This window comes from Mobula birostris, chromosome 7 (assembly GCF_030028105.1).
Source record: "Mobula birostris isolate sMobBir1 chromosome 7, sMobBir1.hap1, whole genome shotgun sequence".
NCBI classification, from domain to species: domain Eukaryota; kingdom Metazoa; phylum Chordata; class Chondrichthyes; order Myliobatiformes; family Myliobatidae; genus Mobula; species Mobula birostris.
The window spans coordinates 8,210,625-8,234,727 of NC_092376.1; the positions used below are offsets into that span (position 1 = coordinate 8,210,625).

The 24,103-nt window shown below is 41.9% G+C and overlaps 1 protein-coding gene across 1 annotated transcript in view; it reads left to right on the top strand.

The window, feature by feature from the left end:
• The window catches only part of uvrag (UV radiation resistance associated gene), a 438,674-nt gene extending 418,235 nt beyond the window's left edge, over positions 1–20,439 (top strand). Inside the window, exon 15 of the mRNA XM_072262586.1 lies at positions 18,578–20,439. Within this exon, the coding sequence (XP_072118687.1) occupies positions 18,578–19,253 (676 nt within the window). The 3' untranslated portion in view covers positions 19,254–20,439. The remainder of the gene's footprint in view (positions 1–18,577) is intronic.
• The last annotated feature ends 3,664 nt before the right edge of the window (positions 20,440–24,103 follow it).

The window sequence follows — 24,103 nt, forward strand, 5'->3', positions numbered from 1 at the left end:
CTGGCTCTCATAATTTCATTCTTAAGCTCCTTCCTGCTAGCCTTATAATTTTCTAGTTCTCTATCTTTACCTAGTTTTTTGAACCTTTCGTAAGCTTTTCTTTTCTTCTTGACTAGATTTTCAACAGCCTTTGTACACGAGACTTCCTGTACCCTACCATCCTTTCCCTGTCTCATTGGAACGTACCTATGCAGAACACCACAAAAATATCCCCTGAATATTTGCTGCATTTCTGCCGTACATTTCCCTGAGAACATCTGCTCCCAATTTATGCATCCAAGTTCCCACCTATTAGCTTCAGATTTCGCTTACTTCAATTAAACGTTTTCCTAATTTGTCTGCTCCTATCCCTCTCCAACGCTATGGTAAAGGAGATGGAATTATGATACTATCTCCAAAATGCTCTCCCACTGAGAGACCTGATGCCTGACCAGGTTCATTTCCCAATACCATATCAAGTACAGCTTCTCCTCTTGTAGGCTTATCTACATATTGTGTCAGGAAACCTTCCACCCAATCTAAACCCTTTGCTCTAAGGAGATGCCAATCAATATTGAGGAAATTAAACTCTCCCATAATGACAACCATGTTATTATAACATGAGTGTAAAGAAGGACAAGCAATGACTGGGTACAAACACAGGCAGAGCAAAGAGGTAAATTGTACCACAGAGGCAAAACTCAAAAGGGCAAAGAATGCAGGACTGAAGGTACTGTATTTAAATGCACGTAGTGTTCAGAATAAAATGGGCAAACTCATGGCGCAATTAGAGATCGTTCGGTATGACGTTGTGGACATCACTGAGTCGTGGCTGAAAGAAGGGTTCTGTTGGTAATAAATGGAATTACATCTTTAGAAAAAGGTGACGTCGGGTCAGAGAATGTCAAATCTTTATGGGTGAAGTTAAGAAACTGCAAGAGTGAAAAAATCCACTATGGGAATCATATATAGACCTCCAAATAGTAGCCAAGATGTGGGGTTGAAATTGCAAAGGGAGCTGGAAAAAGCATGAAATAAGGGTAATGACACAATTGTAATGGGGGACTTCAATAAGCAAGGGGATTGGGAAATTCAGGTTGGTATCGAATTGCAAGAGAGGGAATTTGTTAATGCCTACAAGATGGCTTTTTAGAACAGTTTATGCTGAAGCCTACTCGGGGGAAGGCTATCTTAGATTGGGTATTGTGTAATAATCCAGATTTTATTAGGGTGCTTAACATAAAGGAACCCTTAGGAAGCAGTCATCATAATATGATTGAATTCATACTGCCGGAATTGAGCTCTGATGCCCCAAGCGGTAATAGCATTGTGCTGACCACTACGCTATTGTGACACTCTACTCACTTCTATTTGCTTAGAATTTCTCTCAAAGTTCTAGGTAAACCTATTATCAGCATACATATATGTCGTCATATACAACTCTGAGAGTCATTTTCTTGCAGGCATTTCCAGAATATAAAGAAATACAATTGAATTTATGAAAAGCTATACTCTTAAGTACCGTGCAAAAGTCTTAGGCACATATATATACACACACATACACATTCTGTAATGATCAATAAACCCATTGTTTAGACTCACATAACCTAGCCTAGTGTATCAGGGCTGGGTGTGTCTGCACCCTCGCCAACCCCCGCCCCTTGCATGCTTTCTCTGCCACCTGTCCCACACCTCTCCCACAGCACACCACCCTTGCCATTCCCAATATCCTTTGCACCAGCCAAATTTACAAACTGGCTCTCCGTTCCACGTTGACAAATACAGTACTCTGTAAATGTCGTAGGCACCCTAACTATATATATCTGTGCCTAAGACCTTTATATATATATATATATATATATATATATCTGTGCCTAAGATCTTGACTGACAACCAATGTGCAAATTAAAACAAATTGTGCAAATATAATAAAATTAATAATAATTAATAACTAAGTAGATAAATAATACTGGGGACATGAGTTGTAGAGTCCTTAAAAGTGAGTCCATAGGTTGTGGAATTAGTTCAGAGTTGAGGTGAGTGAAGTTAACCAGTCCAATTCAGGAGCTTGTAGTTGAAGGGAACTAATTGTTCCTGAACCTGGTGCTGTGGGACCCAAGACTCCTGAATTTCATATCCGATGACAGCAGTGAGACGAGTACTTGGCCTGAATGATGGGGCTCTCTGACAATGGATGCTGCTTTTTTTGTGGCAGCACTCGATGGTACGGAGGCTTTTCCTGTGATTGACTGGGCTGTATCCACCAGCTTCTTGAAGGCCTTTCCTTACCTGAGCTCTGAACTGATTACACAAACCACAGACTCACTTTCAAAGAATGTACAAAGTTAGTCTCTTTTGCACATTGGTTGTCAGTTTTTGTTTATGTAGTATTTTTCATGAATTCTATTGGTCTACTATATTTTCTTGTAAATGTCTGTAAGAAAATGTATCTCAAGGTAGTATATGGTGACATATATACTCAGTGGTCACGTTATTAGGTACCTCCTATACCCAATAAAGTGGCCACTGAGTGTATGTTTCTAGTCTCTAGCTGCTATAGCCCGTCCACTTCAAGATTCAACGTGCTCTATGTTTACAGATGCTTGGCTGCACACCACTGTTGCAACACATGGATATTTGAGTTACTGTCACCTTCCTGTCAGCTTGAACCAGTCTGCCCATTCTCCTCTGTTCTCTCTCATTAACAGGGCATTTTCGCCCACAGAACTGCTGCTCACTGGCTGATTTTGTTTCTCGCAGTGTTCTCTGTAAGCTCTAGAGACTGTTGTGTATGAAAATTGCAAGAGATCAGCAGTATCTGAGATAGTCAAACCACCCTGTCTGACACCAGCAATCATTCCACGGTCAAAGTCACTTAGATCACATTTCTTCCGCATTCTGATGTTTGGTCTAAACAACAACTGAACCTCCTGGCCATTTTTATGCGTTGAGCTGCTGCCACATGATCAGCTGATTAGATATTTGCATTAATGAGCAGGTGTGCTTAATAAAATAGTCACTGAGTGTACATACTTTGATAATAATTTCATTGTCAAAGTAAATAGTACCTTTGTATTAAAGGACCTTTAGAATTAACATTACTGTAGTAATGTGGGCAATGTTGCAGAAATTTGTGCAAATCAAACCCCTAAGTTCATCAAGGTCGGAGTTCAGAGTTCAATTCCGGCATCCTCTGTGTGGCATCCGTAGGTTTCCTCTGGGTGTGCCAGTTTCCTCCCACAGTCCAAAGACATATTTTTTCCTAGGTTAATTAGTCATTGTAAGTTTTTCTGTGATTAGGCCTGGGTTAAATACAGCACGGTGCAAAAGTCTTAGGCACATATATAGCTAGGGTGCCTAAGACTTTTGCACAGTTCTCTATCTTGGTTAAAACAGGAAGGTGGTTGGGAAACAGAAATATGAGTACCACAAACATGAGAAAATCCAAGGCAACACACACAAAATGCTGGAGGAACTCAGCAGGTCAGGCAGCATCTATGGAAAGGAATAAACAGTCGACGTTTCAGGCCAAGACCCTTCATGGGGACTGGAAAAAAAGATAAGAAGTCAAAGCAAGAAGGTCGATGGAGGGGAAGAAGAAGCACGAGGTGGTTGGTGATAGGTGAAACCGGGAGAGGGGGGAATGGTGAAGTAAAGAGCGGGGAAGCTGATTGGTGAAAGGGCTGGAGGAAGGGGAGTCTGCTAGGATAGTGTAGAAGATCATGGAAGAAAAGGAAGCAGGAGGAGCACCAGAGAGAGGTAATGAGCAGGATAAGGAGATAGGAGAAAGAAATAAGAGGACTTCGCTTTGTATTAACTTGGTGGTATTAAGTGTTATTTGGTAATTGGAAAGACATAATATACAGTACTGTGTAAAAGTCTTAGGCACGTAGCTGGATGTATGTGCACAGTACTATATTTAACCTCATTGGGTTGGAAGGGCCTGTTCTGCACTGTATCTCTAAGTGAAAATAAAATGGTGACCAGATAAGAATTGTTTTCATGACTAGCGGAGCAGGTCTATTCCTGATTAGCAGATGTGTCCTTTGGTCAGTGTGTTCTCTTCAGAGTGTAAAAAGCGGGCCCTCGATTTTATAAAACTCATCAAGAACTGGAGCTACTTACCATGCGGCCCTCAGTGCTTCAGTCAGACTGGCAATTGAACACACAGCCTTATGTCTCAGAGGCGCATATGGAAAGAAAGTTTCCTGTAAAAACCCGAATTTCTATTTTTGCCCAGTGTAACATCATAGTTTTTCCAGAAAGGAGCTTTCATTAAATTTCCTTTCTTTGAATGCAGAGCATTATGAAACTGGATTTATTTTTCCTTTGACCATATGTTCCCACAATCTATGGATTCGCTCTCAAGGACTCTTCATCTCATTTTCTTGATTTTTTTTTGTCAGCTCAAGTTGATTTCTATATATACAATTAAGTTCTATTTTTATCTAGAGATCTCAGCTAGAGTTGCATAGCCAAGCACACTCATTTCTCAATTGCTAGGATCTTTCAGACTATTCTGAATAAGAGGAATAGATAGAGTGGATAGCCAGCGCCTCTTCCCCAGGGCACCACTGCTCAATACAAGAGGACATGGCTTTAAGGTAAGGGGTGGGAAGTTCAAGGGGGATATTAGAGGAAGGTTTTTTACTCAGAGTGTGGTTGGTGCGTGGAATGCACTGCCTGAGTCAGTGGTGGAGGCAGATACACTAGTAAAGTTTAAGAGACTACTAGACAGGTATATGGAGGAATTTAAGGTGGGGGCTTATATGGGAGGCAGCGTTTGAGGGTCGGCACAACATTGTGGGCCGAAGGGCCTGTACTGTGCTGTATTATTCTATGTTCTATGTTCTATTCTAGTGGTGTCCAGTATTGTGGATTTATGGAGATTTACATAAATGTTGCTGTATAGCCTAATTGTTTAATACTATTGTGTAGGGACGTTCGGATGACACCATTTGTAGATATTACTGTTGGAACAATGTATACCCTGTTCACATTCCCTAGTCTTTCAATTTCCTCTTTTAATTCAGCATATTTCTGGTGTTTTTCACTTCTGGTGTTTCTGGTGTTTCTCTATGCTGTGTGAGTTTGGAATGGTTATGTCTATTTAATAAGTTACTATAATTTTTTGTCTTTCTATTTGTATTTACGTAATCTTTTGCTTTTTCTACACTGATTGTCCGCCCTGTTGATCTGCTCTTTCATTGACTCTATTACGGTTATTGGATTTATTGAGTATGCCTGCAAGAAATTAAATCTTGGTGTTGTATATGGTGACATACATGTCCTTTGATGATGTATTTACTTTGAATTTGAACTCTGAGCCCTCCCTAAACCTATTCCCCAGCATGACTATTAGAAGCTGGTTTATTAATGTCACGTGTACAGTAACAAGCGTTTGTTTTGGATGCCATCCATCTTTATCATTTCATTACAACGGTGCAGTGAGGTGGTACAAGGGAGAGCAATAGCAGGATGCAGAATAAAGTGTTACAGTTACAGAGAAAATGAAGTGCAAGTAGACAAGACAGTAAGGCATCAGAGTCGAATGAGCCCATTATGCCCATTGCGTCTGCTCTGCCGTTATGAAGTCAATACTCCATCTTAGTGCAAAGGGAACTGTTATTATTAATGTTCCCTCATACAGTAAGAGCCCATCTTATTTTTATAACAACTTTCATATTCTTGAATCCTCTGTGTACTGGGAGTGGGGTATGAAGAGAGAGGACTCATAAGAGCAAAGGTCACAGGAGCAGAATTAAGCCATTTGGCCCATCAGGTCTGCAGCACCATTCCATCATGGCTGATTTATTATCCCTCGTAACCCCATTCTCCTGCCTCCCCCCCCCCATAACCTTTGACATCCTGACTAATCAAGAACCTATCAACCCCTGCTTTAAATACACTCAATGACCTGGCAACCACAGCCGTCTGTGGCAATGAATTCAACAGATTCAATACCCTCTGGCAGAAGGAATTCCTCCTCATCTCTGTTCTAAATGGATGTGCCTCTATTCTGAGGCTGTGCTCTCAGGTCTTAGATTCACACGCAGTAGGAAACATCCTCTCCACATCCACTCTGTCTAGACTTTTCGATATTCAATAGGTTTCAATGAGATTCCACCCTCGCCCCCATTCTTTAAAACACCAGTGACTACAGGCATAGTGCCATCAAACACTCCTCATACTTTAACCTTTTTTCATTGCTAGAATCATTTTGTGGATTTCTTCTGGACCCCCTTCGATGTCAGCTCATCTTTTCTTGGATAAAGGGCCCAAAACTGCTCACAGTACTCTTGAGTGTCGTCTGACCAATGCCTTATAAAGCCTCAGCAGTACATCCTTGCCTTTACATCCTAGTTTTCTTGAAATGAATTCTAACATTACATTTGCCTTCCTCACCACCGACTCAACCTGCAAGTTAACTTTCAGGAAATCCTGCACGAGGACTCCCAATTCCCTTTGCACCTTTGATTTTTGAATTTTCTGCCTATTTAGAAAATAGTATATGCCTTTATTCCTTTTTCCAAGGTGCACGACCATACACATCCCTACACTATACATGAACATCTACAAAGGTTGCCCATGTAGCAGGCTCGACCTCTCCATGCAGCCGATAAACCCAAAGGAACAGCAGGCACCAATACAGTTTGGCACCAGCAGCATCGCAGGAGTTGCCAGTCAATGTTGAACTCAATGTAGGACTGCTTTAGGGACTCCAGCTCCAGTCTTTTTCCTCGGGATTTACTCCCGAAGCCTTCCCCATGAGTGGGTATAGCCATAAGAGCAGAGGTTTGAGATCAGAGGTTTCAGTTTCCTAGATGAGCTGCCAACCACAGCTGACGAGCCCCATCTGTCTGAAGCGACTGGTTTTAAGGTACCAGTAACCCGCCTTTTTCCTTCTCCTGTTGGAATCGGACTATATTGGTCAATTAAATGTAATAGGTCAGATTGTTATATTATAAGCACAAGAGATCCTGCAGATGCTGGAAATCTTGAGCAACTCATACAAAATGCTGGAGGAACTCAGCAGGCCAGACAGTATCTATGGAGGGACATAAACAGTCGACCATTCAGGACAAGATCTTTCTTCAGGACTGGAAAGGAAGGAGACAGAATAAGAAAATGGAGTGAGGGGACGGAGTTCAAGTTGGCAGCTGATAGGTGAGACTGGGCGGGTGGGTGGGGGAGGGGGGATGAAATGAAAAACTAAGAGGTGATAGGTGGAAGAGGTAAAAGATTGATGAAGGAATCTGATAGGAGAGCTGAGGTGTACCTTGGACTAGCATCTCAACAGTATGGGCGACACAGTTAGCATAATGCTACTGCAGCCCTAGTGACCTAGCTTTAAATCCACATAGGGTTCTTCTGGGTGCTCCATTTTCCTCCCATGTTCCAAAAACATACGGGTTAGTAGGCTCAGTGGTCACATGGGTGGCACAGTTTCATTGGGTACCTCAAAATAACAGATTATCTGGTCGTTTTTACATTTCTTTTTGTGGATGGTTGCTGCTCTTACATGGCAGCAGTAACTGCGCTTCGAAAGTACAGTGGATTTGGGACACATTGGGACCAATTGTTTGACTACCCCAGTTAGCTGATGTTTCATAGAAATAGTTAAAGAGGTATAAAAAAGCAAAAACTCTTTAACTGGTAACAAATTAGCTGTTTAAATGAAATACAGAGCAAATTAGAACACTACCAATGCTAATACGGTATTATGAAACTGTACTAGTTCCTAGAATTCATCCAATATATGCTGCCGTGTTCTTTTTATTGACTGTAGTTGAACAAAATTGGAAAGCAAGCCGTATGAGAATAGGTTGAGTGAATTTGGCCTTTTCTCCTTGGAGCCACGGAGGATGAAAGGTGCCCTGATAGAGGTGTGTAAGATGATGAGGGGCATTGACGTATGGATGGTCAACAGCTTTTTCCCAGGGCTGAAATGACTAACACGAGGGGGCATAGTTTTAAGGTGCTTGGAAGTAGGTACAAGGGACGTCAGTTAAGTTTTTCACACAGAGAGTGGTGGGTGCGTGGAATGCATTGCTACGACGCTGGTAGAGGCAGATACAATAGGGTCTTTTAAGAGACTCTTAAGTAAAGGGAGCTTAGAAAAGTAGAGGGGTATGCAGTAGGGAAATTCTGGCAGTTTCTAGAGTAGATTACATGGTCGGCACAACATTATGGGCCGAAGGGCCTGTAATGTATTATAGATTTCTATGATCTAAAACAAGCACAGGCACCTAGTGCAGATAATGGACTTCCTTCATACGCTGCTTTTGACAGTTGCATTCTCCAAATCTTCATTTTCATTGTAACATTCAAATCCTTAGTATTTTCTAACTAGTTGAAGTAGTGAAATTGTTTCATTTTCAGTCTAGCCTTTTCAGGCATCTCCAAGTCTGACTGCTTGAAACCGCAGTGGGAAAAGCAGTTCTGAATTGTATTACTGCTTATTTCTCACCAACTATCAGTGATAAAAATCACTGCCTTTTGAACACAAACTCATACAACTGATGCTAACTAAAAATTGTTTTGCTCTAAGCACAGTGTTTGTCTAACGGCCACAGAAGTGCACGCAACTGACGCGAGTTAGAAACTGTTCAGCAACACTCTTTGTGTCCCAGTTAAGCGGCATAATGTCCCAAGTAAACGAAGAGAATCCTGGCCTTTTTCCCAATTAAAGTTGAAAGTTCGAAGTAAATTTATTATCAAAGTCACCATGTACAGCCCTGAAATTCATTTTTTTGTAGGCAAACTCAATAAATCCAAGAACCGTAATGAGGACCGCACCTAACAGGATGGACAATCAACCATTGTTAAAAATACAACAAAACTTTTAAAGATAAAAGAAATAATAAATAAATATAAATAAATAAATAGATAGATAGTAAATATCGAGAACATGAGATGAAGAGGCCTTGAAAGTGAGTCCTTAGGTTGTGGGAACAGTTTTTGATTTTGTTCTTTGAGAGTTAACCAGAATCCCCTGTATTTAATTATTGCCCCACACCTTGGAACAATTCTGAAAGGCTCATTTCTTTAAGGGTATTATCTCAGCTTGTTTACACTCCCAAAACCAGACATGTAGCTCTCCTCCCATCTTACACAAAATATTCCAGACACAACCCATGTCTGAAAGGCCTAAATGTATAATTCAGTTCAAATGCTGTTGTGTGAAAGTTTTCAGTCTGCTTCACTGAAACGTGGTTAACCTTGTCACTGCATCTATAATCTTCTCTCATTAATGCAAAGTCATTACCCTGTTTTAAAGAAATTGAAGTTATTTCAGTTCTGGAGATTCCAAGTAATATTTGCACTTATAAAACTTATAAGATTATGAGAGGCAGAGATAGAGTAGACAGACTGTACCTTTTTCCCAGGGTTGAAATGTCTAATACCAGAGAGCATGCAGTTAAAGTGAGAGCAGGTAATTTCAAAGGGGATGTGAGGGTAAGTTTTTTTTTACACAGAGAGTGGTGGGTGCCTGGATTGCGCACCCTGGGGTTGTGGTAGAAGCAGATACATTAGGGACTATTAAGAGACATTTAGATAAGCACATGAATGTACGGCCAGATTTGGGAACAGCATCTTTCCAACAGTGATGAGACTGCTGAACGGATCCTGACCTGGATCTGGGCCGTACCCTCCAAATATCCGACCTGCCTCTAGATTTTTTTGCACTACCTCACTTTCCATTTTTCTATTTTCTATTTATGATTTATAATTTGCATTTTTCATATTTACTAATGTTTCTATTTATAATATTTTTAATATTTGTAATCCAGGGAGCGGGAAGCGCAGAATCAAATATCGCTGTGATGATTGTACGTTCTAGTATCAATTGTTTGGCGACAATAAGGTATAAAGTACAAGTATGTGGAAAAAATGAAAGGTTATAGACATTGTGTGGGCAGAAGGGTTTAGTTTAGTTGGCCATTTGATTACTAATTTATTTGGTTCGGCACAACATTGTGGGTTGAAAGGCCTATTCCTGTGCTGTACTGGTCTAAGTTTAAATTGAAATTAAGCTATGTAAATTCATATTCTGGGTGCTTTTTCTTTCCTTCAGTGTTTTAAAAGTGCTGTGGAATTTTCTTTTGTTATTCTCTCAAAATAAGATTGATGTGACTTCATCTGATTCTAGTTAACTTATGATTTATGGGAAGATATTTGATCGGTAGAAGTATTGATTTTGGTTTGTCCAGTCCGTCTGTGGGAGGTTGATATATTTATATTAAAAAAGAGAGTTTTTGTGTGATAATTTTGAAGAGTTATGCAGACCAGTGAACAAGAAACTAAAACAACACAATTTCTGTCAAACCCCTCTGCCAAAGATTATGTGAATAAAAATTATGCCAAGTGTTCTTTGAGTAAAGATCTAGTGAGCCAGCATGGTTCAGTTTTATAAGTGGAGTCCTTGTATTACATCCTTTGGAACAGACATAAAATTGCCAAAATATGTAATTTTTTAAAAATTTAAAGCTACTGCTTTTATGCCAGTAACATTACTTAAAGATTGTAGAGTATATTGAGCAAAAGTGATAAGAGTGAGCTTGAATTTATAATCCGAATTCCTGCAGTACGGTGATGACATCCGATTCAGTAGCTACCTCTTTCTGAACTGATAAGGTTAACTCTAAAGATGAAGATTAGCTTGAGTTGCTAATTCATCACATATACATTGAAAGCAGTGTAATGCATCATTTGTGTCGATGACCAACACAGTCTGAAGGTATACTGGAGGCAGCCCGCAAGGGGCACCAACATACAATGCCCACAACTTAATAACTCTAACCTGTACATCTTTGGAATGTGGGAGGGAACTGGAGCACCCTGGGTGGTCATGGGGGAATGGATAAACAGAAGGAATTGCTGATCCCTGGCATTGTAAAGCATTACTACACTACTGTGTCAAGCTTGAGTTCATAATTTGAATTTCGATAGTTCAGTGATGCCATCAGATTCATTTCCACAGAATAACCACCTCTATCTGAACTGATAAAGCAGAATTCACACAGATACTACCCAAGAAACACACACAATGCTGGAGGGACTCAGCAGGTTAGGCAGCTTCTATGGAGAGGGATAAACAGTCAATGTTTCAGGCCGAAACCCTTCATCGTACCACCCAAGAAAAATGCCGTGGTTGCAGATTTTCCTATCTTCTGGATCAATTGTCAGGAAATTACATGGAAAGTGAATCCTGGGATGCTGTGTGCACAGAAGAATTGTTTTAACCTTGTTCCCTGACACTTTGTGGCCATCCAGAGAATTAAAGGTATTATTAGATTGAAAGGAGAAGCTTACAGTGATACCAAAAATAACAAGTCTAGAGGTTGGAGAGGTTGCATAATCCATAGGAATCGTACTAGAATCTAAGGAACTTGGAAGATCAAAACATATGCATTTATTATCCCAAAGGAAACTACTAGATCCAGCAGTTCCACATTATTTCTGCAGGCCCTCACTCTCCTCTCTCCCCCTCCCCTCCCACACTACCTCTTCCACTCTCCTCCCTCCCTCTTTCCATCACTCTCTCTCATGCTTTCTCTTCCACTCTCTGTCATTCTCTCGCATTCTCTCTGTCGTTCTCTCTCTCTCTCTCTCTCTCTCTCTCTCTCTCTCTCTCTCTCTCACACCCTCCCCTCCCTCTCCATCCCTCTCTCATTCACTTTCTCACACTCACTCACTCTCTCTCATGCTCTCCCTCCCACTCCCACTCTCTTTCAAACTCTCTCTCTCTCTCTCTCTCTCTCTCTCACATTCTCTCACTCTCTCTGTCTTTCCCATTCACTCACTCTCTCTGTCTTTCCCATTCACTCTCTCTCACACTTTCACTCTCTCTCTCTCTCTCTCACTTTCAAATTAATCTGTTTTTCATTAATATTTGACCATTGCTTTCCTCGGAAATAAAACATAGAACATTACAGCACAGTACAGACCCTTTGGCCTACGGTGCTATACCGGCCTATTCTAAGATCAATCTAGCTATTCCCGCCTACCTAGCCTTCTATTTTTATTTCATCCATTTGTCTATTTAAGAGTTTCATAAACATCCCTAATGTATCTGCCTCTACTACCACCCCTGGCAGTGCATTCCATACACCCACCACTATCTGTGTTAAAAAAAACTGACCTTTGACATTCCCCCTATACTCACCTCCAATCACTTTAAAATTATGTCCCCTCGTATTAGCCGTTTCTACCCTGGGAAGAAGTCTGTTTGCTTTACCTTGTACACCTCTATCAAGTCACCTCTCATCCTTCTTCGTTCCAAAGAGAAAAGCCCTAGCTCGCTCAACCTATCCTCATAAGAAATACTCTCTAATCCTTGGAAATATTTGGACAGATATTGAAGAGAAGTGTTTTCTGGCTGGAAAGTTCAAAATTTGACAAACTTGCCTTAAAATAAGGGCTTGGATATTTGGAAGACTAAGAAGAGTCGAAGAGCAATACAGGACAAATATCAGGCCCTTCAGCCCAACGAGTCCATGAGCAACCATGTTGTCCACCCAGCTAGCCCCAGTCTCCTGCATTCAGCACATGATCCTCCAGGCCCCCCCCTCCATGTACCTGTCCAAGTGCTTCTTAAGTGCACCTGTTCAACCACTTTCTCTGGCAGCTGCTTTTGCGTGAAAAAGTTGTCCTTTGAGCCCCTTTAAAATTTTTCCCTCTCACCCTAAATTTATTTAGATAGATAGATAGACATACTTTATTGATCCCAAGGGAAATTGGGTTTTGTTACAGTTGCACCAACTAAGAATAGAGTATAAATTTAGCAATATAAAACCATAAATAATTAAATAATAATATGTAAATTATGCCAGATGGAAATAAGTCCGGCACCAGCCTATTGGCTCAGGGTGTCTGACCCTCCAAGGGAGGAGTTGTAAAGTTTGATGGCCACAGGCAGGAATGACTTCCTGTGACGCTCTGTGCTGCATCTCGGTGGAATGAGTCTCTGGCTGAATGTACTCCTGTGCCCAACCAGTACATTATGTAGTGGATGGGAGACATTGTCCAAGATGGCATGCAACTTGGACAGCATCCCCTTTTCAGACACCACCGTCAGAGAGTCCAGTTCCATCCCCACAACATCACTTACTTATTAGGATACAGCACAGAATAGGCCCTTTGAGCTGTGTTGCCCAGTAATCCCCCAAATTAACCCTAGCCTAATGACGGGACAACTTATAATGATCAATTGACCTATCAACCCGTACGTTTTTGGACTTTGGGAGGAAAGCGGAACACCTGGAGGAAATCCACGCAGTCACGGAGAGAACGTACAAACTCCTTACAAAATGCGGCAGGAATGTAACCCGGGTCGCTGATACGGTAAAGTGTTGTGCTAACTACTACGCTACCGTGCTACCCTCTGTGTCCACTAGTTTTCGACTCCCTTACCCTGGGGAAAAGACTCTTACCGTCCACCTTATCAATGCCTCTCATAATTTTCAACACTTCTAATAGGTTGCCCCCTCAATCTCCCACATTCCAAGAATGAAAGATGAGAGATTAGCTTTATTTGTCACATGTATAGTACTGTGTAAAAGTCTCAGGCACATAAATAGCTAGGGTGTCTGAGACTTTTGCACAGTTCAGTATTTGACAAGGTGGAATGGAGAGTGAGTTTGTAAATCCGGCTGGAGCAAAGGATATTGGGAATGGAAAGGGTGGAGCGCGGCGGGAGGAGTGTGGGACGGGTCGGTGGCAGAGAAACAGTGCCGGGGTGGGGGTGGGTTGGTGGCATGTCTGCAGACACACCAGGCAAAGTCACTTGATTCCAAACAATTGGTGTATTGATCATTACGAATTGTCTATCTGGTGCTTCCTTCTCCCTTCCCCTTTTCCCAACCTGCCCCCTTCCCACTCTCAATCCACAACAGAGACCCCATATCAGAATCAGGTTTATCACCACTCACATATGTCATGAAATTTGTTTTTTTTTACAATGCAATACATAAAATGACCACAGTTCTTTGCAAAACTCTTAGTCTTCCTGGTTATATAAATGTGCCTATGACTTTTGTGCAGTACTGCACATCAAAACCTACAATGCTTGCGTCAACAACCAACACAGTCCGAGAAGTGTTGGGGGCAACCCACAAGTGTTATATGCTTCCAGCGCCAACGTACCATGGCCATAACTTGTTAACCCCAACCCCAATGCTTTTTTGGTATGTGGTGGGAAACTGGATCACCAAGTGGAAATCCAGGCAGTCACAGGGAGGGCCTATAAGCTCATTACAGACAGCAACTCTAAGGAGTTACAGCCACTAAGGACTGATAAGAATGGTCGAACCCTGATCTTAGGCACTGTGAAGCATTAAGTAGCCACTATGCTACTGTGCTACCCTACTGCTTTCTTCAACTTTTGTGAATCTTTCATTGTTTTTGGGTGATAACATAGTCAAGCAACAACATGGAAGCTGGAGTCAGTGAAAATTTAGCCAATGCTAACCAGGCTTGGACACTTTTTACTTCTCCTCTCCTATCGCTTTCCCCTGTGTCTCCTCCTCCTTCCCTTTCTCCTATGATCCTCTTTCCAGTCCTATCAGATTCCTTCCTCTTCAGCCCTTGACCTTTCCCACCCACCTGGCTTCACCTTATCACCTTCCAGCTAGCCTCCTTCCCCTCCTCCACTCCATTTTATTCTGGCATCTTGCCCCTTCCTTTCCAGTTCTGAAGAAGAGTCTCAGCCCAGAGCATCAGCTGTTTATTCATTTCTGTAGATGCTGCCTGATCTGCTGAGTTCCTCCAGCATTTTATGTGTGTTGCTTTGAATTTCCAGCATCTGCAGACTTTCTCATGTTTATGGCCTTCTGTTTCTGTTCCTTTCTCTCTATTTCTACCAACCGCCACATCCAGAATTATCTGTGCTGGTCCACATCTGTCCTTTCACAGATCTCCTGCTTAAAGTGGCAAACATACCTAATAAGTTGTCTCTGGAGAATCAGCTGCTAAACTTGTCTCCACTCTCCTTGAAACTATATGTTCTGGAATATATTTTATTATTTGTTAATTTATTGTGGTAATATTACTTCATGTGTTGTGTGTGAGTTATATGTACGGTGTTGTGCACCTTGGTCCAGAAGAACATTGTTTCGTGTAGTTGTGTACATGTATATGGCTGAATGACAGTAAACGGAAACACAAGGAAATCTGCAGATGCTGGAATTTCCAGCAACACACATAAAACTTTTATGTGTGAAATTTGAACTTGAATTTAAGTCAAGCTTCAGCATTTCTGTAAGAATTGGCATAGTTTTATTTTAAATGCAGATTGTACAGACGATAAAAATATGATTTGATGAAGCTTTTTCCACTGAGCTTGGGTGAGACTAGAACAAGAACTAGAGGCTAAGGGTGAAAGGTGAAAAGTTTAAGAGGAACAAGAGGGGGAACTTCTTCACTCAGAGGGTGGTGAGAGTGTGAAACGAGCTGTCAGTAGAAGTGGCGGGTGCAAGTTTGACTAATTTTTTAAAGAGAGGTTTGGATAAGTACATGGACTCACAGGGTATGAAGGACTATGGTGTGGGTCAGTGGATCTGGTCAGGATAACAGTTCAACAAGGTCTGAAGGGCCTGTTTCTGTGCTGTAGTGTACTGTAACTCAAGAGTATTGGCTGCTAAACCTGTCTCTTCTCTCCTTGATACCTATCAATTTAGAAAAGCTGTGGGATATCTTAATGCCCGTAAGAGGTGGTGTAGTTTTGTTTTAAATGATAAAGATACAATTCAAATTTCTAAGTAAATTTATTATCAAAGTACATATACGTTATATACTAACCTGATTCATTTTCTTGCAGGCATTTACGGTAAATACAAAGAAACACAATAGGATCAATGAAAAACTGCACACGACAAAGATGCACAAACAATCAATGTTCAAAAGACAACAAATTGTGCAATTACAAAAAAGAAATGAAAACAAAATGCAGTGAATTCCGGTTAATTGGGACACATAGGGACTAGTACATTTTGCCCCAATTAGCCGAAGTTTCATGGAAATAGGATCTAGTGTTTTCCTGGTGTATATGATAAATAAGCTCTTCTCAGGCTTCCAGCAGGTACAGGTATTGATTTTAACTGATTCTTCGATGACAAACTCTGCCATCTTCATCAGGGATGATGCCTTGGCATGTCTAGTCCAGTAGTATTTATACCCTCGTCATTCGTCCTTCCTGATTGGTTAATCCTCATCCAATCAGGTTTCCACTATCATGCCTTGTTTATAATTGAATTCTAGTTCTTACTCAAAGCGAGACTTTCATTTTTGTTAAAGTTCTTTTCCTCTAGTTTTATTTCAATGGCTTCCTTCACCAGGTGATCCCAAAAGCCATTGGCACGGCACAATAGTTATGTGCCGTTGAAGTTAATCCTATGGCCATTGCAAATGCAATGTTCTGCTACTGTTGATTTCTCTGGGTAACCCAAATGGTAACACCTCCTGTGCTTCTTGGTGCGAGTTCCCACTGTGTGTCCCATTTGGCCGATGTACACTATGCAGCATTCACAGGGAATCCTGTAAACATCAGGTCATCTTTGACTGCATAAACTGTGATTTGAGCGTCCTTACAGGTTTGTGGATGGTATTAATCTGGTATTTCTGGCGATCGATCCAGAAGTTGCAGAAATAGGGAAGAGAGGTGGTTGCGACAGGTTCCTCCTCGTTAGGTGTCCTGGTTTTCTCGTTGGCCCTTTTAAGAGCCCTGTTGATTTCCTTCACCATGTAGCCATTCTGTATTAGTGTCGGGCATAATTGTCTTATTTCCTCAAGGAGACTCTCCATGTCCAAAATAGTTTTCGCACAGTTAATCAAAGTAGAAAGAACTACTCTATGTTGGAAGGTGCGATGGTGCCTGTTATGGTTGAGGTACAAGTCCAGGTGATTGTATTTCTGATAGACGCCATGTCCGAGGCTACCATCCAGTTTGCATTGTATTAAAATGTCCAGGAATGGGAGGCAACTATTCTTCTCCATCTCCATCATAAATTGTATTGATGTATACTGTTCAGATGGTCGTGGAACTATTGAAGTGCCCAGGGTCCATGAGGCCTTACTACGAAGGTGTCATCAACGTATCTGAAGAAGCATTTGGGCTATAAGGGCGGTGAACTCAGAGCCCACTCCTCAAGTGCCAGTGTTGCCAGTATCACCAAAACTTTATGGACTCCCTAAGACGTACAAGGCTCCCCCCGAAACCTATCACCAGTGAGATTGATTCTCTGACCTGCTACCTCATTGGGGGCTGTGAGCATCACATCACAAATTTGAACAACTTCGTAAAAATGATAACCAACATCCAGCTGACCCCGGAGGACACAGTGGTCAGTTTCAAGGTGGTGCCCCTGTTCACAAGAGTTCCCATTAAGGAGAGCTTGGTCCTCCTGGGTTTGATAAGGGTACCGTGACCTTTTTGAACACACCCTTACATCAACATATTTCCTCTATAAGGGGTATTACTATGAACAAATGGACGGAGTGGCCATGTTGCCAGCTATTGCTAATTTCTACATGGAGGACTTTGAGGAGAGGGCTAAGTTCCACTGGACTAGACATGCCCAGGCATCATCCCTGATGTAGATGGCAGAGTTTGTCAACAAAACACCTGTTAAAATTGATACCTGTACCTGGCTGGAAGCCTGAGAAGAGTTTATTTTTCATGGAAATAGTTAGAAAGGTATAAAAAAGACAAACTATCATTTAACTGAGTAACAAATTGTGTTTAAGTGAAATACAGAGCAAATTAAGACACTATCAATACAAACATACCAATATTAGAACACTATCAATAGTACTACAGTACTGTAAAACTGTGTATTAGTTCCCAGTAGTTATCAACAGAGGAGTTGTGTTGCCATGTTCTTTTGATTGACTGTAAATGAACAAAATCAGTGTAGACACCTGGTGTAGAAAATGAACAACCATCATACAATTTTTGACAATTGCATCCTCCAAGTCTTCATTTTCATTATAACATTCAAGATGGTTGTCAATACCTTTAAATTCTTCATAGTTATTAACTTTTTGAAGTTGTTTCGTTTTGTCTTAACTATTTATTTCTCACCTAAAATCAGTATCAAAATCGCTGGTTTTAGAACACAAGCACGCACAACTGAAGCTATTTAAAAACTGTTCACTCTAAACACGGTGTAGTGTCTAATGGCCACACAAGTGCTCGCATCTGAAGCTAGTTAGCAAGTGTTCAGCAGTAGTCTGCTGTCCCAATTAAGCGGTAGAGTGTCCCAAATAAACAAAGGGAACCTGGCTATTTTCTTGCTTAGTTTTTGTTCTTTCAGAGTGTCCCAAATAAGCAGATGCACCAATTAACCAATGGCTCAATAAACCGGAATGCACTGTAAAGTAAATAAATACATACATACAAACTGAGAACATAAGTTGTAGAATCCATGAAAATTAGTCCATAGGTTGTAGAATCAGTTCAGTAATGGGGAGAGTGAAGTTATGCATGCTGGTTCAGGACCCTGATGGTGATGGCTGAATTTATGCAGAGGGTGAAAATATGATCTGGTGTCTGTGTTACATTCCCAAGTTAACAAGTATTTTTTTATTTTCTCACAAGTGATCGGCCTCTCTCCAGTGCCATTCCTGCTCCTCGGAGGCAAATGGCCATCGCGCCAGTAGGGTTGGAGGTGCAGGCTCAGAGCGGTGGAATCCCCTCTCCAGACAAAGCTTGGAGGCAGTCGCACGGGTGTTTGGAAGATCTGGCCCCGAGCCACAATGCAGCAGCATGTCAAGCAGAGCCACCGCCGACGGACGCGTGCAAGGTGCACACCTCTACAATGCTGGAGGTACCTGGCAGCTCCTTCAAAGAGGAGGGGGCAGTGTGTGACACCTTTAAGAATGGCGTGCACGGTAATGAAAATGGTGTTGTTGATGAAGCGTCCCGGTCACAACCAGTTTCTGCTGGGGTAAATGGGATGACATTGCCCAGCGCACCTGCCGCTAAGTCCAGCAGCCCGCACTCAGGTGACTTTGGCCACCCTAAAGGTGGAGGCATCTTCTGCTCGGTGGAGCGGGCCGAGGAAATCATTGGAATGGAAGCCACAGGCTTCAGTTCAGAAGAACAGCTGGAAGGATTCTGCATCCCTGTTGACCAAGCCGTGGCCGTGGAGAGCGATGACCAGGTTCTGGGCGAGCTCGATGCCGAAGGGTTTGAGGAGTTCTCCCGGAGGATCTATGCACTGAACGAGAACGTCTCAAGTTTCCGGCGACATCGCAAAGGCTCAGAGAAGTGAGACACTCAGGTCAAAGCACAGCAAAGACCTGTGAGCCGTAATGAGAAGCCAAGTTGCACTTTCTGAGAGAGTTTGCTGATATGAGATTATGGGTGTTGCATTGAAATGGAGAGGCTGAGAGAAAATGAAAGAATCATACATAGAGATGTGAGAAGGGGCAGAGCAAATGCATCTCGATCCATGGCTTTGCAGAATAACTTCATGTTATCCATGGCTGCATGCTTGTATCTACCAACCTTTGTATGCAGATAAACTTGCCCAGTCTTCAACTAAACAGGAGTCAGTCAATTGGTCACCCCTTTCCCAGTGAACCCGGGATTATATTCCTGCGACTGAGAGGAGCACTGAGCATAATGCCGAGAGGGTACGAGATCAGGCCTTCAGCTGCATTAATGTTGTCCAGCCAGCACAGCATCTATGCCTCAGTGAAGACCGCCCTCATGCCGAAAATACGTCAACCCAGGAAGCTACCAAGAAATGACAACCGGCTGTGTCTGCCAAGTAACTTATGTGCAATGACTCCAAGCTGAATTTCTTTGAACCTGATGCAGAACCTCTGAGCTCCTGACATTTCTCAGAGATGGGGGCTTGCTGCAGGCTTCTGATGAAGTCCTGCCGAACAACTTCTGGTTAGGTTTCGTTTATCCTTTGCAATAGGTAATTGGAAAATAAAAAATAAAGTCAGTGGTTTGGTGGAAACCACTTTGAGAGCTATTTCTCCATGCAGTTGAAAACTTCAAGGAAATAGTTTTAATTTAATTGGCCAAATATTGCTCCCCTACATTTTGACTACACAATTGCACAGTCTCAGGTATTGTTGACCTGTTTTGATAACTATCCGAACCTTCTCCCCTTCACAACTCGACAGCCACCTAGGAACTGAATACAGGAAAGTGCATGAAATGCCCCTATGCATTTGGTGATATAAAAAGGCTGTGGGTGTGTGACACTGACTTGTCTGTTGACTTGCTGATGTGAGTTGTTCATTTTCTTTCCCTTGCACTTGTTTTACTAACCACCCCCCCAAAAAAAATTGCTTCTCAATCTAACCTCTGAAATACAGATTTAAAATAGATAGTTGGTCCAGCCCTCCTGGCAGGTAAAATTTGACCTTTATGAAGACTTCCAGTGACAACTCATTAACCAGTACCATGACTGCCTGTACAAAAATCGCACATGTCAAGTCGGGGTGGGGGGGGGGGGCATCGTCTGGAATTCCTATTGGGCTTATAGCACCTCGGGGTAAATCTGACCTTCATAGAGACTTCTGGTGACAACTCGTTAACCAGCACCGTGGCTGCCCACGCAAAAATTACACACTTCAGGTTGGGGGGGGGGGGACACCACCCAGAATTCCGGCACCTCAGGGCAAACCTGACCTTCATAGATTTCAGACGGCAACTCATTGACCGGTATTGCTGTCCAGTAGCAGAGGAGCCTCAGCCGGCAAGAGGCACCCAATCTCAACCTCATTGGGAGTTTTTGTTTTGATGAAGTAGATTAAGGAAATAATACCTGAATTCAATTGACAGGTGCGTTGTCCCTAGAACTGCTGCCTACCTGTGCTATCTACATAGTGTTAGATTCAGTACTCACTGATTTATACCTCCTTTACACAGGTGATACTGACTACAGCTCTGCTGCCCTCCAAGTGAGTTTGTGGACAGAATATGTTTGTTTCTGGATGTCTCCCTCAAGAACCTTTTTTTAAAATTATAATTAAATCATAATTTATGTTGTCCACTGAGATTTGAACTGCACAGAATGTTGTACCAGCTGAACTTAAGATACACTGGAATAAGTTTGCTAATATAGCGAAGACATTCTTTCGTCAAGATTAATGGCTCCTGTTACTTCGTACAACAAATTTAATCCATCTTTGTTTCCCCTTTCCCTCCTTTCTCCCCCCCCCCCAACCTTACTTTAAAAACACAATTTTCCTGAGGATGAAAAGTTCTAATGAACAAACCACTGCATTGCCAAAGTATAGGGTCTGGAGAATTGAATTTAATTACATTCAAGTATTAACTAGTTTTATAGTCTATGAAGATTAGTCTCCTCTTCCTCACTTAGAATCTTCCAAAACTTTTCTAACTTAGCTGTCTGGTCTGTTTTCATCCCAGGTTCCATTCACTGGGGTCAGAGGGCCCTGTTTTTGAATAAAGAAGATATGGTTTGCTTCTGTTCAGGGTTGGGGCAAGTGTAGATAAGGGAGTACGTTCTGCCTGTGGGACCTCTGTGCAATTTCATTTGCCTCTCCCATGGCGTAGCACTGTTGAGTATGACATTTCACCATGGCGCTAATTTGAATTTGATAAGTTAATTTGGTGTGTTTTTTATTGCTTTAAAAGTATTGGCATTATGAATGTGATTATTTGTTTGTGGTCCTTTAATGCATACGATTCTGTGGGTCGGCTGCTGGTATCAAATTTAAATACGTCTTTGTCTAATGCTGTTTGCTGTGAACCTTGGTGCTCAAGGCTTTCAATTGGGGGAAAGTACTTATTGATGGCCTTGGTGCTCAAGGCTTTCCAAGCAGCCATTTGGGAATAAGTACTTATCCGTGGAGACTGGACCCAACAGCCCTGTACACCTGGTGTTCACACATAAAATATATATGTGCATACCTTGCCGCTCCACTGAGATGGATAAGACAGTTGTCAATGGTATCAGTATGTTACATTTCATATCTTTTGCCTCAATAGAAATACTTTCTTCTTCTTAAGGCCATCACCTCTACAGGGGCATTGGCTGTCGACAGCAGCTCATCAGAGTCATCGGTCCTGGGCCAGTCCTTCAAATTGTCCCCAGGTGTCGCCTATTTTCCAAGCTCCTTTTCTCCCAGGGACAAGGTGGCTGGAGCTTTGGTAGCTCTGTTTTTTTTACAGGATGGGGTTGCTAGCCCATGCCCAGCCCTCCTTCTTTTGAAGCTGGGCTTGGGACCATCTATGGTGGGGTTCACTAATACCATGCACTGATATTATTTGATTAGACTCCTGAGTTTGCACACCAAAATCACTGGTTAGTTGCCCAGTGCAGACAGAGAAACTGTTCAGCTAATCCACACTGCCAAGTGAAATGGACTTGCACCTTGTCTTTGGGATCACTTTGGTAAAACTCTGAAGATCTCAGTCTGTGGTTTGTGCCAACCCCACCATTCTGTGCTTTGCTGTCACCCGCACCTATACTTGGGCATCTGTCACCCGGATCCAAAACCAGAGGTTACTTTTTAATTGCATCACACAGTTGGAGACGGAGCAGTTCTATGTGTTAGTACAGTGTGTTCAATTCTTGGTTCAGATACCAATGGGCTTGTGTTGCTTTTGGCTTAAGTGTTCCATAGCGATAGAACGTAACCCCCATCAGTGGAAAATTGAACTGTTGCATCTAGGAACACGATCTTCATCTTATTAAGCCCATCGACCCTAATGGGGCATAGACTGCTGACTGTAACTCGCCAGAGTCCTCTATCCCGGACCAGTCTTTTTTGTCCCCAGGTGCAACCCATCTTTAAAGATCCTTTGGAGCTTCTGTTGGTGTTTCTGTAGCTCTGGGCTTTAATGGGATGAGGTTGCTAGCCCCATGTACAACCCTCCTGGTTTTGCAGTTGGGCTTGGGACCATCCATGGTAGAGTTAGGAACTGGATCAGCTGCCTTTGTAATGTTTGCAATAAATTCACATACATTCAGTAGTGTCTATTGAACTTTCTCAAAAACTCCATTTCACCAGGACTAAATCTCTTAAACAGAGAACGTTAGTACTTGTTTTGAACTTAGTCATTGGGAACATTTGGCCCATTTATGTACACAACCCAAATGACAGTTTTTATCATGTTAAACAGTTAGCTTAAAGGAGTATGGAAGTCTAGTTGGAGTTCAAGGTTGAAAGTAAATTTATTATCAAAGTACATATATGTCACCATGTACAACCCCGAGGTTCATTTTCTTGCGGGCATACTCAATAAATCCATAATAGGATCATAACCATAATAGAATCAATGAAAGAACACACCAATTTGGGTGTTTAACCAGTGTGCAAAAGACAATAAACTCTGCAAATACAAAAATAAAGAAATAATAATAAATAATAAATAAGCAATAAATATCAAGAACATGAGATGAGGAGTCCTTGAAAGTGAGTCCATAGGTTGTGGGAATAGTTCAGTGATGGGGTGAGTGAAGTTATCCACTCTGGTTCAAGAGCCCGATGATTGAGGGGTAATAACTGTGTCTGAACCTGGTGGTGTGGTCCTGAGGCTCCCGTACCTTCTTCCTGATGGCAGCAGCGAGAACAGAGCATTCCTGTAACAACCCTTCGTATAGATATGCTCAATGGTGAGGAGGCCTTTACCTCTGCTAGACTAGACCTTAATCCACTACCCTTTGTAGGATTTAGGTGTTAGGGTGGAATCACAATCTTCTCCAGTGTACAGTGAATCTAGGTGCAAAGCACCAACTTATCCAGTTAAGAAACTCAAAGGAGTAAATAAATAACAGATGGACTAAAAGCCTAGTTGGGTTAGGGTGAGCCACAGTCTTGTCTAGTGAAGCTGGGCACAAGGGATGGAGATCACAGAGTGTTCAGAATGGTCAGTATGACATGAAATCCAGACTGTAAATTGTTCCTTCCAAGTTCAAGATTATTGTCATCTGACCTGTACATAAATGAAACAGCGTTCCTCTGAACTACAGTGCACCTACAATATATATAGTGCACACCCTACATAAAATATAGCACTTGTTCCCATTTTTCCCCCTCACTATCTTTAAATTTGTCATTTACCTCTTTATACTGGTTTACTGAGGAAAAATAAAAGCTACTAGAAAACTGGATGAATTAGATAGGCTGA